The 20503-nt window shown below is 35.6% G+C and overlaps 1 protein-coding gene across 1 annotated transcript; it reads left to right on the top strand.

The window, feature by feature from the left end:
- Positions 1–256: 256 nt before the first annotated feature.
- Positions 257–20254, top strand: CCDC39 (coiled-coil domain 39 molecular ruler complex subunit; the record flags this gene model as incomplete). The annotated part of the gene is given in 20 exon segments (XM_084292153.1): positions 257–384; positions 967–1086; positions 2188–2334; positions 3427–3585; positions 4552–4647; positions 4736–4858; positions 6462–6653; positions 7462–7565; positions 7935–8067; positions 10860–11054; positions 11758–11922; positions 12426–12563; positions 13940–14148; positions 15385–15508; positions 16150–16309; positions 17226–17332; positions 18593–18733; positions 18878–19057; positions 19290–19387; positions 20089–20254. Coding segments are annotated over 20 exon segments (2868 nt in total). The 5' UTR covers positions 257–273.
- Between the last annotated feature and the right edge of the window lie 249 nt (positions 20255–20503).

Consider the following 20503-nt stretch of genomic DNA (forward strand, 5'->3'; position numbering starts at 1 on the left):
GGGTCCCATGCTGTCCCCTTCCCGGCTCCGGAGGGGCCCTGCAGCCACCACACGGGGCCAAAGAGCCTCGGCCATCCCGGCACCGGCTGTGGCTCCCTGTGGGGCCGTCTGTAGGGCAGAAGACCCGCCGGAGGGATGCCACCAACCGCCGGGGCAAGGCGGGCTGGGCCGGGGCGGGGCGGGAGGCGGCTCCCGGCTCGGCCACCTCCCCTCAGGTCGGTCACCGGGGCCCCGCCGTTGCCAAGGGGCCCGTCAGCGCCGCTGCCCGCGGCCATGGAGAGCACAGGCAGCAGCTCCGCCGCCTCGGTGCTGGCCGAGCTGCAATGGGACGATGGCTACGCCGTGCCTATGGCCAGCGCGGAGAACAAGGCGCTGGAGGACGAAGTAAGCTGGGAGTGATGGGAAGGAGCCGGCCGGCGTTGCCCAGCGGCTCCCGAGGAGCTCCTTGCCAAGCGAGGGGGGGCGGCCCTCAGGGGCTGGTGGGGGGGAGGCAGTCCCTCACAGCGCTTTAGCTGCGGGTAGAGAGGGTGCGAAATTTACCAAGTCGGGAAGAAAATAATGAAAAAAAAAAAAAACGCAAGGAAAAATGGGAAGTGAGGTCTTCAGCTAGGTGCCATCTCCCTCAGCAGGGTCGAGCAGGGTCTGGGCCCTCAGCCAGCAGGAGCACTTCGGGACCTACTTGGGTTTGGGTGAAGGATGGTCCAGTGGTGTAATCCCGTGAGAGGTTTGGTTATCTCGGTAAAAAGAAGTACTTAGCGGCTCCAGTGTTTTTCTTTTGAAATCTCATTTTCTTTTTTGAAATCTACCTTTTCTTTTGAAATCTCATTTGATTTCTTTGGTGAATATGTAAGGCAGGCATTACACTTTATTTGGTCAGTAATTGCAGTGACTACATATTTTTAAGTAGCTGCAGGTACAAATCACTCAACTAAAAATGGTTAATTGACAATTCTGACTTTTAAATAGCTGCAGAAGATGCAAAAAGAAAAAATGAACCTTCAAAATCAGTTGACTGACTATGAAGAGCGTATAGAAGCAATGACGTCTCATTTGAAAAATGTAAAACAAGAGTTCATCTTCACTCAGGTAAACTGATGCATCTGGTAGATCCATTTTACGAGACATATTTAATCCAATTAACTTTCTGTGGTTGGTATCCCCGTCTATTCAACAGGTCTGTTGGAGATTTGTCTGGCCTTTCTTCCAGACTTTCACACTTTCACAAGAAAAAGTCACAAGAATAGCCACGTATCTCAGTGCTACGACTTGATGGTCAGTAAAAAGACCATCCTAGATAATGCATTTTAGAATTCTTTGTGAATAGGCACTTTGCTAGATTTAAAAAAAAAAAATAAAGAAGGAAAGAAAAAATCAGTGTAAGGGAAGAACAGATGCTAAACTTTATAAAGGTCAAGAGTTAATTGTGAAATTCCAATGAAGAGTTAATTCATGGATATGAAGAATGAAATTAGATAGTTACAGTACAATTCTGCATTTTTACTACAAGGTAATTGGTGAAAATAGGTGGTTTAAATTTCTAAAGAGTTCCCAAGTCAAAGCTGCATACCTTTCAGGTGAAATATGCAAGGTGAAAAAGTCTTAAGAAACTTTCCTGCAGCTGAACAACTTTCATGTCACTGTGCTAAATTTGAGTTTTAATATGCACATGAAGAAAGAGGCCAGAGAAGCTTCTAATAAGTGATAGATTTGTATTATACGGGGAAAAAAACTCTCACATCACTTTTTCAGAAAGCTTAGACAATACACTGCTATAGGCCAGCCTGGTGGTGTTTTTGTCTTAGCACAAAACACTAAAAGCATTTATTTTGCTGTGTCTCCTGACTCTTACGTAAAGTTGCTGGAGATAAAGAGACTAAGATACCAACTTTTGAAAGATTATGAATTTAGGGTGAAATAACTTTTATATTGGGATTTTACTGCTATAAATGGTTGATCTGTGGGTATCTGATATAATAGTGTGTGTGTATGTGTGCATGTGAATAAATATATATATATCTATATTTGAGATGAAAAAAACTCCAAACAATATTGTTATTCCAAAAACGTGTATATTTACATGAGAAAATCATGCTATATCTGACTTTAATTTTGGTTGTATGTAAAAAAATAAATTTTTTTGGTGTTGAAGACCTATTGTTTATTGTAAAGTAATGTATTATTCTCTAGTCTCTTTACAAAGCCAGAGAGAATGAAATTGAAACTGAACAACACTTTAAAGCCATTGCTGAAAGAGAATACGGACATCTTAAAAATGAGATTAAACAAATGGAAGATGAGATAGTTGCCTTAAGAGAAAAGAAAAACAGTCAAGAAGTAAGGTTCCATTTTATTTGTTTTTTTCAAAAGATCTTCTGCATTGCAGTTAAATTTTAGTACTTTTCTACTCACTTACATTTACAGATGTAATAGTCTTTATATAGCTATTTATAATTAAAAATTATAAACCATAGTAACTGATCTGGATGTGTTTTGTAATGTAGGTAAGTAGAATGACACTAAGGATCTCCTTGCATAGACTGGACAAGACTTAGCAAATAATAACTAGGTATTGAAAGACTTCCATTCTTAATGCCAGATACACAGCCACGCATCTGTATCACTGTCTTGTTAATTCTTGCAGGTATCTTTGTGTTGTACAAATTAAATTGTTGGTGGCAAAGTTTCTTTCTCCCACAAAATAAACTCAGGGTATGATTTCAAAATGAAAAGTTGCTTTACTTTTTTTTTTTTTTTTTTTTTTTTTTAAGGTAATCTAATGCTAACTATAATATTTTTCTGTTTCATGGACTTTTTTTCTGTGAATCATTTAAATTGTTTATTTTTTTTCTTTTTTCATTTTTTTTTAAATTTTTTCTTCTCATCAAATCTGTTTGTAATCTCCAGTTTCTTAGAAAGTGTAGCAGAATAAAGATATCCTTGCTATTCAGCTGCATCCAGATTCCATCCTATTTATATTAGGAAGTCTCTTCACAGTCAGATGGGACTACATGTAAATTTGTATGCAGGATCTAAGAACTGGGCCTTAGTGTGTGAGGGAGAAACTTTACCCTGTGATGCCTCAGATCAGTTTATTATGTGGACCTAATATCCTGCATATAGATGTGGCTTGACTTGAAAAGTCAAGGGGTTGACTTTTCTGTTTGAAATTATTTGCATTTTAGACTTATGGTAACTTATTGTCTTGTTTCTTCTTTAGGATGTGTGTTAGCATTTCTCAAGTATAGGACACAATTAACAAAAACAAAACAAAACAAACAAACAACAACAAAAAAACTATTTATCAGTTATGCTGGAAACCAGCTGTGTGTACACTTGTTACATATGATAGCTTGAGCCAGTTGTTTCAATTACTAATCAAATAAAATGTTAGCCATCTAACATTAAATTTATTCAAAATTTTATTAGAATACTATAAATAAAACCACTAAGAAGTTGGAAAGCTTAAAACAACAGATGAACTGCGATGAGGAACTCCTGGAGAGATGGATAAAGGAATCAAATCGTAAATATGATGATGCTGACGCAATCCAGAAGTATGCAAAAAAAGATGAAGGGAAAATAGGCGTAAGTAGAAATGACAGTAATTTTCAGAAACAAAACAGAACTATTTTTTAGCATCTGAAGACTCTGTTACCACGTCAGGTAAGACTGACATTTTAAACTCTGATAATTTCCACATAGCTCAAGAGTGCTAAGAACTCCATATAAGGCTCATTTCAAAGGTCAAAGAAAATAGATTTGACAAAAGATGAAAGGTGTAATTGAAGACTAGTTTATTTCTTCATCTGGGTAAAATTTAAGTTTGTTGTTTTCTGAGTGCACAAATAGCTAACAAAGCCTCGTAGTGATTAGAAAGCTGAATTACAGTGAATTAAGTGGGGTGTTTGTTCAAAAATGCATGCCAAATATGGACAAGTAATGTCGATTTTCCCATTAGAACAGAAATCTTAATATTACTGAGAAGAAAGTTCACTAAAGCTGCCTTGAAAGTTCACTATTTCACTAAAGCTGCCTAGAGTAATGAAAGATGGCATAGACACTCCAATCACAAGTTCAGACTTCTTAAGGGTTAGTTCTCAGATATAATACTAGTTTAGAGATAAGTATTCTTTCTTCTTAGCCTTTAAATGCAGTGGGGAGAAAATTGATTTTTACTCATTAAATACTTAACACAAAAATGTTAGCTTACACAAATAGTCTCACTGCTAGATTCTATGTTAACAAGTCACACAGCATGCTAGGAAGCGTTGAATTAAATAGTTGGTGCTGAGGACTCCATATACACATTATATACATGGTGAAAGGGTTATTTTGGCCTAGCTGCACTCTGTACCTAAGGGCTGATGAAAGATAATGGCATCTTGCATGAAGAAACATTTAAAAGGCTAAGTTCTCAGCTCTTTGTTCTCTAAAACACAATAAAAACAATGCCTCAATAATTCCATCCTTACTTCTAGCAGAAATTTACAAATTTAAGATATTGTATATTTGTTTTCAAGTACGTTACATTTTCATATCATTTCATTTCAGGCACTAACCCTTCAAGTAGAAAAGTTAACCACGCAAGCAAATCAGAAACGCAGAGCTCTTGATAATGAGCGTACAGAAACCATAACTGCTCAGGTTTGTGCATAAGGTTTTTGAAGATACCTTTTTATATATGAAATCTTTAAAATCAGGAATCATCGGGATGCTTTCTTTTAAACAGATAGAGCTTGACAAGACAGCTGAAGATTTTCGCCGAGTTCACCAGGAAAGGCAAGAAGTCATCAGGCAGTGGGAGAATGCAATACAACAGATGCAAAAAAGAGATCAACAGATTAATCATTGTGCTCTGGTAAGACTGCTGTTAATTGGTTTTATCAGTATATCAGCTTACTTCTGTATCTATGAAATTGATAGGAATTTTGACAAATATACATGTATTTTCATATATTACTGAAATGTACTCAGAATTTATTTTGAAAACAGTCTCTCAGTGTAATAGTGCTCTGCTTGAAGCTATATAAGGTTTAATTTTCAATCTGATATTTGTTGGAAAATGCAAAGCATGCCAGTTTCAGTACTGTTCTGTCTGATCTAAGAATCAACAAGATGGAGTGTAGTTTCTTAGTGCAAGGACAGTAAGCTGAAATGGAAATAAAATAGCAAGCATTTAGAATCGGAAGAATTAGCATTTCTACTTCTGTGAACAAATGTATGACTAGCATTTCTTTGGTCAGAATTATAAACAATCACATTAAGATTAAAAATTACTCCTTTGCAGAAGTACGTTCTGCAACTGGGGAGAGCTCTTGTAATCAAAAAAGATCCTGTTGAACATTGTGAGTTAGTATTACTTTCTAACAGTCTTCATAGTTTAATAGGAGACGCAAAAAGAAAGTTTTTATCCTTTGTCTGGAGAGGTATCAGATCCTCAGAAAGTTGTGAAGGTCAATAAGAACAGATGCACCAGAGAAAAAACTTGAAGGATCACAGTATAAAGAAGTTTTGTAAATGTGGACTCCAAAGTAACAATGGCTTTTCTGAAGGGGCAGAAGAGCATGATCATATGTACAAGAAGACTCTACCTAAATCCTTAGTTCTGCTAGTATTGCATGTTCTTGCTGAAAGAATTAAACTTTTATATTGCCTATATAAAGTATACTCTTCAGTACCCAACTAGTTTAGGGTAAAACATGGTTCACCCATCATAGCTTAAACAAGCTTAAGATGTAACACTAAAAATATAATCATAGAAATTTTTAAGCCAAGAGAAATACTACCAAACAGAAACCATAATGGTCTAATTTGGCTGAAATATTTTGGATTTTGTAGTATTGCAGATTGTAAGATTCCTAAAAAGAATGAACAACAAACAAATGCATATATTAAAAAACAAAACAAAACAACTCCCACCAACACTGACCAAAGAAAACCAAAAAACATTTCTTGCCACCCTTCTGTGTGTTATTAGTTCTACTGATGCTTTTGTAAACTTTGTTGTTGTTAATTAGAACTACAGTACAATTTTCACAGTCACTAATCTCTTACTTAACCTTACAAAATACAATTTTCCCTGAATAGATGTAAATGTGTCAGCTAAGGTAAGCATCAGTACTGTTGTAATATACCTCTGCTGTTTTCTTCATTTCAAATCTATCTGAAGATTTATTCACATAGGGTTTTCTTTCCCCTAATCAATCAATACAAATTATTTTTATTTCATGCAAGTTTATAGGATCATATTTTATTTAAATTACTGCTATATTGTGGAAATCGCTGATCCAAAACAATTGCAGGTGTTGTGATGTATTAGTGGGATAAAGTAATTTACAAATGATGTGAAACCTCGGCTATCTTAAGCAAAGGAGCCTTAACAGCAATCTATCTTCTAGTTTTGCCCTTTATTAATCTAACACATCTTAACTAATGCAAGAAATGTTTTTTTATCCTGATAGCTAATAGCAGAGATAAAACAAGAGATGCGAAAGAAAACAAGTGTGCTGAAAGAGAAGACTTCCTTTTTAATGAATGAAACTAATAATAACAAGGAATATGAAAAGAAAATTTCTTCTGCTAAGCAGGAAGCTACTAGCCTCCGGAAAGAATATCAAGCTCAGGATACTTACAGAGTTCAGCTGGAGGAAGAGGTACGGATGACCAAGAGTTCAGAAAACCAGACTGAAACTATAACTTTTAACTTTTAACTAGGTGGAATAAATACAGGAATAGCATTTGCTTTTCTGTTCTCATACTAGACTTCAATAATTCAACAAAATTTCTGGGCTTCTTAGTTTACTCTTGATTATTGGGATCTTAACCCTGAACTTAATCCTTTCATTGACAGTGCTGAAGAGAAGCAAACATGCAGCCACTGAGATGAGCTTGTATTCTCTAGTCTCTGTATAGCTATAAAATGAATTAATTTTCTCTTAAATGGTGTAACACTATTACAGGCTTCAGAAGGTGTATTTTGCCTTTAGCATATATAGACTACAGTACTGTATAAAGATGAGAGAAATCTCTTCTGAATAATTGGTATCCTGTGCTCTCACAAGTGAGTGTTGTTAGATAAACATTTTCACATAACTTTCTAGTCATGAGGCAGTAGGATAGGGCCATCCTGTGAACAAGCCATGCTTTTTTCATACTTTGTTACTTATATTTAATCTGCATTTGTAGCGATGGAATGAGCTGTGTTGCTGTAGTCTGTAGAAGTAGTTCTAAGAAGTACAAGTCTCATGAATCTTTTGAGAAGGGATACACTTGTATTATCTGAGTAAGTTTTCTCTTAACAAGAAAACGGTAATATTGGGCTACTCGACAAACTTGGCAATTAAAAAAAAAAAACACAAACAAAAAAAACACACAAAAAACCAACATCTTCAGTTGCATTAATGTTGGATAGCTTTTCCTTAATGGGTGCTTCATGAACTGATATCCTAATTAATTTATTAGCTGGACATTTTGAAATCCAATGTGGACAAAACTGCTTCTGATTTGGAGTCTTTAAGGATACAGGTGACCAATCTGAAGAAGGAAATTCAGAAAAAAAACAACAGGTAAGAAACAGACCTTTGAAATACAGCTTGTAAGAATTACGGATATCATCAGATCCTTGATCTAGCAAAGAACCTTAAATAATGTTGATTATTAAAGCCTGCAGCTTTCTGTTTACTTCATGTCTATTTCATGTCTATTCTACTACTCTGTATTGTAGTTTCTGACACTGGGAAACTTACAAAATATCTCTGGTAACTCTTGTTTTTAGAGGGGATGAAAAGGTCAGCTACGGCCTTAGTTTTTATAGATTTGAGTTTCTTATAGATTTGCTTTCTTAGGCAGCTGCTCAGTATGATATGTTAGTAGGTTTTAGCAGTGTTATATGTATGTTGCACATACAACTTGTTAAATCATCTAATTTTGTTTAGATTAAGCATTCTTAAAGAAAGAAATGCAGGTCTTTCCAATAAGCTGAAGCTTGTGACTGAGAAGACACTCAATTCAGAAGACAATGCCTTGAGGATGGAAGAAATGCTAAAGGAAGAAGAGAAAACCGTCAAGGTAAAATGTTTTTGATAGCTTCTGCAAATGAGGCTTCATTTGAATTTGCAAGCTCTATCTAGAACAAATACTTTTATGTTAAAATGCATTGTAAATATTAATGTGACATGCAGCTACTTCATCAAATGATGAAGTAACCAGCAAGTAGATGGGTCAGTATCTGTGCCAAGAAAACTCTGGAGGAAAGTAAGTGGTCCTAATCCAGCAGATGGTGTCCCCACATATCACATAGGATACTGGAATTGTCATTTTACATATCAGATATAAAACCAGCAGTCTGACTGCATACTGAACAGTGCATTTACCTCTGATACCAGCTAAATGTTACCTACAGCTTTTTGGCTAGATTCAAATTAAAGCTATTTACAGGAACACGACAAATTTTGTTATATGGTAATGTTTTGCTTCTGGTTTGTAACACTATTGAAAATTTTCAAAAACTTATATTGTGCTTAGTTCTTTCAGGATTCATTCAGTTTCATGGGCAGCAAATGTACTTGAAATTCTTGGCCATTGTTTTCCCATCAATAAGGTTACGTACTGTCAGATTATTTTCAGAAACATTACCACTGAAAACTTCTTGGTGTTAGTAAAACACAACCAAAACTTACCAAACTGCACAGTTAGGATTTTGGCAAGTTGGGATTAAAATAATATCTTGACATGTTTTAAGTCATACTTGGTTGGCCTAATGGCCTCTCGCTATTTTAATTCTACTGCATGATAATTTGATACATCTGTTTTCTGATGATGTTGGCTCTTAAATAATTACTGGCTCATATTAGAATTCATTTTAATGATAAATAAAAATGTTGATTTGGGAATTAGCATATTCAAGGTATAAAATTTGTCTATTTCTTTTTTTAGCGTATTTAATAGCACTTTATTGAAAAATAACTTTTTGTATTGTAGACTAAGTACAGGAAGAAAAATATCCCAATTCATTATCATCTGATGAACTGCAGTGGCTTTTGAATAAACGCAATGTTGTAATGCAATCATCTGAACTTTCCTGTATTTCAGAAAAAGTTTCTAGTGTTTTGCATTTTGCTCCTAATTCTTTTATTTTACTAGTTAGCTTCTGACTGAACTTGATACAAATCCCTTTTGGATTTTGCTGGACAAATGAGTATTGCATATGCTAACACTCTCTCTACTGTAAGATGAGCAGGTTACATGAGAGTGACAGAGCAGGTGTTCGCTCCATCTGTGCAAGCCACTGTATATACTTCTTTTTCTTTTCTGTTTTGTTTCCTACATCATTTATGTGAAATAATTCATTTAGTAGATGGAGCTTTATTTTTCAAACTTCCTAACTACACAGGCATTAGCTGTACATTTTAAATATACATGCGCAAACTATAGAGGGGATCTCTTTACTTTATAGAGTTTCTCAAATTACAGACTTTATTAATGTTTTGGTTTTCTAGAGAATTTTAAAACAAGATGAAATGAAATAACTCTCCATTAAAATGAAAACCTTACTTGCTTCTCCTTAAGACTGTTACCAGGGTGGCTAAACCATTAGCAGGGTTTTTCCACTTGTATCTCTGGCGGATAACCTAAGATGACACTGAGCTTGGCAGCTCCACTGCTTCAGGGTGGTATTTTAACTTGGATGCACTATTCTTGAACAATATCTGTACTGTATTAGTCAGAAGGATGCTTTCCATCAACATTAGACACACATGACTATTTGCGGCATCTATTAATTTACTGTGAAGAGATACTTACAGGAACAATGTGGATGAAATCTCACCATTTTATGCTTTAGTTCTCTGATACTTCTCCCTCTTCTGTCTGTGGCAATGCACTGTTGTGGAGTGAAGTTTATTGAATATCCTATCACTATTGACAACCGCACTCAATGAGAAAAACAATTTCTATTAAATAAATAAATTTAGATGTGCATGGGCATGATCCTAAGCCCACTGAAATCAGTGCAAAATTCTGTAGGAATTAACAGATTTAGTATTAAACTTACACCTGCTTTTCACTTCTGAGTTATCGATTCGGAGTTGCACTTGACAGCACAGTCGAATACAAAAAATTCTGGTGAGAGAGTTTGATTATGAATTCTTCAACTAACTTTACACTGTTACTAAAGCCAGCAAAATGGTTCATAAGCAAAATTCACAATGTATACTTAGAAAATGAAGATTAAGTACATCTTAAAATCAGTTTGAAGAATGAATTCTAAAGTGTTTTTCTGTATTGATTAGAATGTGCATATTCAGAGTCTGTACCAGACCCTACAAAAACAGACCCTACCAAAACCTTATCTCCTGTACCAATTAAGATGCTAAAGGTAACTTGTCTATGTGAATGAGGAACTGATTTAAAAATTTGTTATTACTTTTTCAAACAAAATTAAAATGGAATAACTAAAAATGACATAAACACATATGTACAAACACGAGCTGAGTTACAAGTTTCAATAAACAGTTGAAAAGTTTTGTGTTATATTTCTCCAAATACTGACATATACTAGAAGCAATAAGCATCCTTTTTTTTTTTTGAAAGGATGACAGGAATTCAGTTTTCTGAAAGGCTGAAAACAATACCATTCCCATAATGGAAAGAAAAGATCATGTAATAGTAGAGTAGAATCCAAGTTAAAACAAACAAACAAATTTCTCTCTAGAAGTCAAAGATTTTTCTTGACAGCCATTTTAAAGACCTATTAAATTCCACGTTCCTATTAATATAGTATTGAATTTTTTTATCTTCCTATATGTGATCAATAAATCATCACAACTTACTTATGTACTTAACAATTAATTTGTCATCAGGAAAAAGAAACGGAACTGAACAAGTTAAAAGAACAATTTTTCAAGAAAACTCAGGAGTTAAAGGTGCAGAAAGACAAGGAGACGTGTGTTCTGGCAGAAATTGAGGGATGTCGAACATCACTTAAAAATCTTAATAGTCGTCTGCACAGACTTGATGCAGATGCATTAAAACAACAGGAATTAATGTATAACCAGGTAAAATATGAATATCCTTTAATATTATGATTGTTCCTTGGGTTTAATCAGAGTAAACTGCTCAAGTTCCATAATCTTTGCCAGTATCTTAGTTTCCAAAATGCTAGGCAGTATTAATCTGAAGTATGCATTTGTCTCTAGTTGTATTAATAAAAATGAAATAACTGATACTTGCTATGTTTCACCTATATTATGTGCATGTGTGTTTCATTATTTTTTGTATCTGTTGCTTTACCCACTAATTTCTCAAATCAATTCTTTACTTTGATCCCTGTGAACTGCAGACACCTCGGGGTAAATTTTTAAAGCAATACAAGAGGTACATGCCAAAATCCTTTTATTTACTAATTGGATTTTGTGCAAATTTCCTATGCACCACTTTGAAAATTTGTTCTTTTATATTGGCATCCACTAGTAACAGCAAAATGACAACTTTACTGTAAGCCTCCCTTAGAGCAGACTGTGCTGAGTGTGCTTTGTTATTCTAGAAGATTACTTCTGAACCATCTTTGCACATCACTCATCTAAGAATATTTTGCTAATGTTTCACATTTATGAGGCCTATAAGCTATAAGTTATTATAAAACAATGGTTTAATTAGGTGACTATCCTAAAGCAACATTTAGATCTAGCATTCTAGCTTTATAGGAGGGCTGTAATTGCTTATCTCAGACTATTAATTCTCCTAAAATTATTTTAACAGGATTTTTACATTCAGCAAGTACAGAGACGGCTGTCACGGTTAGAAGGGGAGGTGAATACAGAAGAAAAACAAGTTTTGGAAGCAAAAATTGCTGAACTTAAGAAAACCTTAGAAGAAAAGAAAAACACATGTGATGTTTTACATGCACAGCATAAGAAACTTCAGGTAACTTCCTTAGAACTTCAGATTGACTGTGTAATAGCTAGAAATGATGTTCCCAGGCTGGAGTATTATCAAAGTTAGGTGGTTTTATCAAGATGAACTAAGAGTATCAAAGTCCTGGTTAGACATGCCAAGTGGTTTTTTTTTAACATAGACCAAAATACATGAGTATATTAGTATTGCCTTATTGGCTGAAAGATCTATATTGAAAAAATAACAGTGACTGGAATCCAAATAAAACAAGCAATTACATGAACATTGCAACAGCACTTTGCACCAGGACTGCAGCGCTCTTGGCACTGCTTGCACAACAGAATATGGACAAAAGATGGTGATTCCTGCTCCTAGCACTTAAACAAAAAAAAATAGTATATATGTGTGTGTGCGTGTATATGTAAACAAAAATTAACTGGTAGGTTTTGGTGTGACCTGCATTTAATGAAATAAATCGTATATTTCATATATATTCATATAATTTAATGAAATTAAATTATACTTGCAAACAGAGTGATGTCCAGCTCATCAAGAGGGCAATGGAAAAGACTGGAGAAGAAGCAAATGGTCTGATGATCAAGATAAATGAACTAAATCTTTTCAATGAGAAATCAGATCAAGAATTAAAAAAAGCTAAAGCCATTAAGCAGGTACAGTATTACTTAGCAATTTTTATAACACCGTGTGTTTTTTTGTTGTTTTTTAAAACACAAACTCATGAGGGTGGTGTTTGTCTCTGATGGTGCTATGTTTGTAAGAACCTCCTAGTTTTTTGTCTTACACCTTCCTTCCCAAACTTTGAAGTCACTTTCATAGCTATTATCTTACTAGACAAAGCGTTTCTCCTGTTGGCGGGATAAACTTTCTTTGGGTTATCAAATTGATCTGACATCATTTACATCACAATATCTACCTCGTCAGTGGTATTTTTTCTTGTTTTCCTAAGAAATGACAGCTTTGTAAGTAATTAAGAAAAAAAAAGTATTTGTTGCTCAGGAACGTCTTTATCTAGGACTCAATTTTGATTCTCAATTGTGACACTAATGATCTAAGACACTCATAAGTTTAGTTCTATTTCCATATTAAATTTTGATACTTTTTCCATATATGGCTTGGATCTATCTATTCCATCTTTAAGGAATTACTAACAAAAAGGAAGTTCCTTTCTCCATATTTTGACAAACAAAAAAAAAAAACAGCATAGCAATGGATTATACTCCCAATTGTCTAATTACTGCACATTTTTTCCTTCAATAAGCTCTAAGCTTCCTAAAGGAAGCACTAAGACAGCAGAGCCATGCAGGATCTGAGTAGCAGGGGAAAGCATTTTGCTACCAGCTTAACTCGTGCACTTGCTGCTCAGTGAAAACTCTCTTTCCATCACCCAGAATTTTTCTTTGGGATGAAATTCAGGGGAAAAAAAGAAAGTAGCTGATGGCATAACAGAACTTGGAGTGAGGAGGTGGGGGAAGGTTACAGAGTTTGGAATCCTTAAGTGATTTTTTTATGATTAAAAGTGTTTGCGTGCTAATGAATGTATTACTTACTGCTTTAAATGAGCTTTGGTGTATATATAAGTTTGATCATATAACAGTATGACCTGTAGACCTACAGAATCTAGAAAATATTCCAGGATGATTGTAATAACTCAAGTTAGATATTAACTACTTCAGTAAGTTCCTGGTAAGGTCTGCTTAATTTCTTTGAAACCATCTGTTATGTTCTTCCATTCATAATGCTGAACTGAAAGTTGTAGATGGAAAAGTCTAACAACCCACAACTCAGTCTGAATTTGAATAAAACCATTCAGGAAGCTATCTACCCATATGCACTAACCACGCAAACCGTTAGCAAATGAGAAACTAAGAACCTCTTAAATACAGAGCAAAATGACTCTTACAGTTGTATATATAAAGGATAACACAATAGAAGGTTAATATATTTTAAAAAAATACTCCTTATTAACTCTTATACCTTAATTAAAAGTGATGCTTTCTTATTTTGAGACCTTTTTGGTATTTGTTAGGAGATGATGATTGAAGATAACCTCCTAAAACTAGAATTGAAACGTCTTCAAGATACTCTGTGTAATAAGACAGAGCAAGTTCTAACACTGGAAAAACAAAAATTGGAGATAAACAAAGCCATAGCAGAAAGAACTGAGGAAATTAAGGTTCATAAGGCAATGCTGGATTCCCAGATCAGACTTGTGGATCAGGAACGACAACGCATAAGGTAATTATTCTTTATTTTAAAAATCTCTGTTGCAGCAACTCAAAATCACCAATATAACTTAAAACATACTGTAAGATATTTCCCTAATAATCCTCCAATTCTTTCATCTTCAACGTAATTTAGAAAAAAAAAAAACACACAGAGCTTGTAGGGTTTTTTTGTTATTAAATTAACAGTTGCTAAAAAAAAAAAAAAAAAAGGAAAAAAATTATCAAGTACCTTTACAGGGGAACTTGTTTAAAAAGAGAAGCATTTTACCCAGTTTTACCATTTAGAGGAATTGAGGGTAAAGAACATCTTCTTCTGAGTCATAGAGTAAGACGGTTGAGGCTACTGAGCAATCTTTTCTCTGAAAACCAGCTTGCAGCTTTAACCACTAGGCAATTTCTCAGTCTTTACTGTCCATTATAACTGGTGAACAAGAAATTACAGTTTGTTCTGTTACTGAAGATTAATTAAAAACCTGCTGAAGTATGTATGTCTTATTTCTTGCCCATGTATTATGATATGGGAGATGCCCTCTTACAAAGCAACCACATAAAGATCACTTTTCCCTTCTGTAATAATCGCTGGGAAGTATTTGGGGCAGGCTTTAGCTCTGAAATACCAATACCTCTATCTAGCCCCAAATCAATGCTCAACAACCGATCTGGTGAAGTCTGGCAGGCTTTTTATTTGCTCTTCTGCTAACCACACCCCATGTAATCGGAAATTAGAGTGATTTAGTGTGACTAAAGCTAACTGCTCACTGAGAGTGCAGACTGGATTTTTTGTGTTTTTTGTCCTTTGATAATTACACAGTTAATTGATACTTCCATGTAATTCGATTTGGGGTTGTTGCCTGCTGTTGCTTATGCTCATCTAGTAGTGGCAATATTAAGATAGCAACAGCAGGGGGCAGCTTGTACAGTTGTAGGATTTAAATGCTACCTTTAAATATATTCAGGGAGTTCTGTGGGGCAACCTCTCATGACGTGCTGATCTGGAATATGAAAATAAACTTGTCTCATTTTAGAAGTGTAATAGAACTGTAGGTAACCAGAAAACCTGTGGCTAGGAGAACACAGAAAGCATCAAAAGCTAGGAGCAGCATAACTGCTGCCTTGCCTGCAATCTAATAGATGGACAGACTGCTGGAGTAACACCAGTAATTTAGACTGCTATAGCAAGAACTGCCCAAAAAACTCCTAGACAAACATCTTCTCAAGCTATTTATTTTTCCGCAAAATATATCAGTGCTGAATTTCAAGATCGCCTAAGTAAAATCGATAAACTGAGATGCAGATACGAAGTTCTTACTGTTGTCATGATGCCACCTGAAGGAGAAGAGGAGAAAACCCAGACCTACTATGTAATTAAGGTATTTTATTAACATTATAATTCATTATAATTTGAGTATTTAAGTTACAGATTTCCCTGGGCTCCATTCAAATAACTAAGACAACCTCCTTGACTACTGCTTAACTTCATCTGTTTTACATTTTCTGACACTGATTATTTAAGTCATACAGCAGTTTCAGATGAATCTGTGGTCAGTCCTAATGTCAGCAGACTTAATTTCAAACTTCATTCAAATAATCTCCATAACATTACCACCAAAGCGAGACTGATAAGCCTGTAATTAACAGGGTCTTCTTTCTTACCCTTCTTGAAAACGAGGACAACATTTGCCAGCTTCCAGTTGACTGGGACTTCTTCAGATTCCCAAGACTTTTGAAAAATAATTGAGAAGATGTCTCGCAGTGACATCAGCCGGCTCTTTCAGTACCCTGGGATGAATCACATTGGGCCCCATTATGTGCATCCGAATTCCAGTATTGTAAACAACTACTCTTGCCAGTTACCTTGTAACACAAATCTCAGTCCAATCCTGACGACATCAATAATCTCAACATCTACTGCAGATGTTAAACCCTAAATTTTGAATGTATTTTTAATGTATAATTGTCCTAATGTTTTTAGTATGTATTCAGTCACCTCAAGTATCAGTTTTATTTTCAGGCTGCACAGGAAAAGGAGGCCCTTCAACGTGAAGGTGATGATTTAGATGCAAAGATCTGCAAAGCTGAAAATGAAATTGTAGCTCTGGGAAACACTCTGCACATACTTAATAACTGCAACAGCAATTACCGAAACTCTTTCAAAGAAGTCACTGAGACAAGTATGTAAAATGTAAATTGCTGTTTGCTGTACAAGTTACGAATGATGGTATAGCTCTGGCATACAGTGGAGAAATTCAGTGGCGCAAAATAATGAATCACAGCCAGACACAAAACAAATTACTGGGAAAAGTCATTACTGGGAGAAAGGAAGGCCCAGTGAAATATACAGGACTGGTATATAACACTGCACAGTACAAAAAGCGCTACTTTATCTGCAGTACTGCATCTCACACTGCTACTAATTCAAATTCTGGAAGCAGAACAAGCTGTACCACTGGTCAGCTTCTTTTGGTGTAGACTGAGCTAGCTCGATCACAACCCAGGGCAAGCAGGCTGCTTCCAGTGGCAGCTGGTACAGCCAGTAACAATGTTAACAGCCAGAGTTAGGTGCATTCCAGTGATGCTGACACACTAGCCACAGTTATACCTGATTTTTGCATGGAAGAGGAGAGAAAAAGTAGTAACCTGTCATCTGGGGAGGTAATGAGGAAGAACAAGAGAAATTGCACTGTTTTCTGGTAGCGTCAGCAGTTTAAAATTAGACAACCAAGCTACAAATGTTTGGATGATGGAACTCTCTCAAAATTCTGCAAAATAGCTTCATCTGTTGCTTGCTCTCCTTCAGTGAAACTTCATTGAGCTTATAAAAAGCACAAGCAATTACATAAATGTAAGGCTAGAAAACAGTGCCAGAGGCAACTTCTGTGGTTTTTTTTGGCTTCTGGAAACTCTGGCTTTAAAGTCATTATCTTTCATGAAGCCAGTTACTTTTTCCACAGTGATCTGGAACATACTGTAACAGTAATATAGTAACACTCTGTGATGCAGTTAAAGTGCAACTTCTTTTAAAATGAAAATTGAGTTGTATAGAGTACTTGCTCAGTGTCAACTCTGCCTCTTTGTTTGGGATCACAGGTGAGGAGTATGAAGAAAAACTGAAACTAGAAGAGGAGAAAAGGGCTGCTGATGAAAAATACAGATATAAACGAAGACAGATCAAGGAACTTCAGGAAAACCTCCAGGTAAAATACAAGCAAAAGTCCCAGTTAGTCAAGGCTGCGGGATGTTGCCACACAAACCATCTCATTAAAAGCATAGAACATTCTGGAACAATATTTTGCCCATTCTCTTTTACATCATATAGGTTGTATCAATGGATACATTTTTTTTTTTATTTTTTTTTAAGAAGGCTCTACATCTCCTTTCAATAATCATTTAAGTGCTTATCTGAATTTCCTCAAGTCACAATGAAACTCCAGGCTTTTTAGTCAGGTACACCTTGAAGTTTTGAAATCCCAGGTTCACAATGGCAGATGCTCCATGCTGGCATCCAAGAAAGGAGTTGTATTTTCGTGTAGTGTACTGCATCATCCTGTCCAGTACTACATAATTTAAAATCCACACATATGCTCTTCCCTAGAATGTTTTTTTTTTTATATTTAGCACTAAGTATGTTGCAGTTTGTGTACACAGTATTATACATGTAGTTTACCAAAAAAGAGAAAAGAGAAAGCAAGCAGGTTGAGCACTAAATGTGGGGAAAGGATAACCTGCATTCAGTGTCCACATCAGGGACTTGTTCTTGGCTCCCCTTGTAATAAAAAAGCACACTTGGCGCTTACAAAATAACAACACTTAACTTTAACATATATCCCACATGATTATTCTAGGCCCTGAATTGCTAGATACAGGTCAGCAAGCACTCTTTTTGGTCATTCTACCACAGGACATAGACCCCAAGATTGAAGAAGAGGGACGCCTATCATCAGCAGGGAGTAAGCCCTAGGGTATAATGAGGTGTTAAAACATCCCCTTTACTACCGTTTTATTTATTTAAAAAAAAAAAGAGCCACCCTTATGGAGCTGATTTTATTCACACTAGTCAAAAGGATTCAATCTTCTCAGAAGAAACAAATGACTGTTATTTTTCTTAGGACAGGTTGTACTGGAAAGTTAAGCACTGCAATGTTCAGTACTATGCCACATAAATCCTTTGCAGACACAACTCACAGCTACATCCAAAACCACCCATCTGTAATTTCATCATTAGTACTTTTAAAGTCTGTGTTAATATACTGAAATAGCTTAGTGCTCTTTGTCCACGTATTTATCCACTGAACAGTCTGACAGGCATAGTTGTGTTATCATTAGTACTAACTGCTTGAGCTACATTTATAAACAAATTGTCAAGAGGATCTGTTATTGCTCCTAAGTAATATAAAAATTGAATGACATCAGAACTATTTTATAAATTAAAAACAATTACTCAAATGAATTTGCAGAGCATGGAAAAAAATTTGGATATACTACTGAAGCAGGAGGCCTTACTCCAAGAGCAAAAGAAGGAAAAACAAGCCGTTATATTGCAGCTGAACAAAGACATAGAAGAACAGAAGCCAAAACTAGAAAGGGTTATAAAACAGGTCTGTATGTCGATTACTGATGACTTCTAACTTTATAGTGATAAACAGCAGTATGGTTACAACCACAACATTTAAACTCAGCAGGTTTCTTTAAGAGTGCTGCATTTTCATAATAGCATGTTTTAAACTTATGTATGTTAAAAGTGTTCCAGGCTATCCAGAGAAATTCAATCTCTAAAGAAAACTAAAACAGAAACACAGGAAGAAAGAGACATTGATCTGCGTGCTTTGAAAAACTTCAACAAAACCATCAACAAAGTGTTAGCCGATGTTCTAGAAGCAAATCCTGATTTAACTACATCTTTTCAAAAGTACTTTCACCAGGTGAGCTTTCTGGTTAACTACGCCAAAATTTTGACTGATAGCTAAAGTCTACTGATGAAGTGCCTTTTAAGGGCATGTCCTTAATTCAACAATAAAGTATACTTACGGGAAAACAGCAAAAAAGTGCTCATCTGCTTTCAATATAACTTCAGATACAAAGGATTATAGTTTCCTGATATGCCCAGGCCATCATACAACCATTTTAAACTTTTTTTCCCCTCAAATTTTCTAGTTCAATTTAGAGCTGCCTACAATTGCTTCTGTTGGTGGTAGTCAAAGTTCCCGATCACCGTCCACGCAAAGCCTACAAAGCTCACTAACTTCTAGCAGGTAAGTGCTAGCAGTGTCTTTGTTTGTTTGCTTTGTGGGGGTGGAGGGATGGACACAACACCAGTAGCCATTTGGTTTTGTTTTTAATTTAAAGCTTAGACCAACAAAATTATTCCCTACATGATAGCATTCCTCACCCTTGCAGGTTTTCTCAATCTTGTCACTGCATACTGAACACTCTATTAAAACGTGTCTACTTATACTCTCCCTCCTTTACGTTTACTAGTTATTTTTTGTTTTGTTAGCACACAATTAAGTTTACTTTGGTATCCATCACAGTTTAAAATAAAACAGTAACTGCAAAAGAAGTACACTGTCCTCTCATTTAAAAAGGGTTTTACGTTATGAAAGCACAAGTTTGAGCTCCAGCCGAACTTTGCACTTGATTTTGTGAACGCCATTTCCTATTTCATTAGGAAAGATATATATTATCTATACACTACTTTATTGATACCTTTTCCCTCTGTTCATCATACATTTGACTAGCAGTACTGCTTGAAACATACTGAATCAGCTGTGATCTAACAACATTACCCCAGGTTACTTAAACTATGGCAACAGCTACAAAGATTTTTGTAGTGGATTTGCCTAGAACAAACGCTGGTGCTGGCTGGCTTTATGTTAAGCCACCATTTAGAAGCTCCGCCCTCTTTTTAAAAACAATATTTCTGTATACTGATGAGTAAATTTTTGTCTTTCAGATCCTCCAGAAGCACAAGTTCCGGCTCTAGTCAGACTTCATTGCTCAAAGTGATAGACCTGAGCTTATCTGTCGACACTCCTGCAGAAGCAGCTGCTGCCAGTTCACAGCCATCCAGTAGAACTAGCAACTTTGACAGTTACAACCACGGAAGAAGTCCTAAGTAATCTTCGGAAGGTGACAGTGAAGGCTTTACACTATTTAAAGCTTCTAAATTGGTTAAGTTGCAGCTTAATTCATACAGGTCTACTAGCAATCGTAGCACTTCTGTCTGAAACATATGTTTTAACTTCCATCAAAAGTATGCAATATATTATTTAGGAGAAATTTTAAGCGTATGTTTTACATAATAAATTAATCTTTAAACTACTTTATTCTTTTGCTGTTGGATAACAAAAGATCTGCGAAACCCTTCA

This window comes from Netta rufina, assembly GCF_964035555.1.
Source record: "Netta rufina genome assembly, chromosome: 9".
Taxonomy (NCBI): domain Eukaryota; kingdom Metazoa; phylum Chordata; class Aves; order Anseriformes; family Anatidae; genus Netta; species Netta rufina.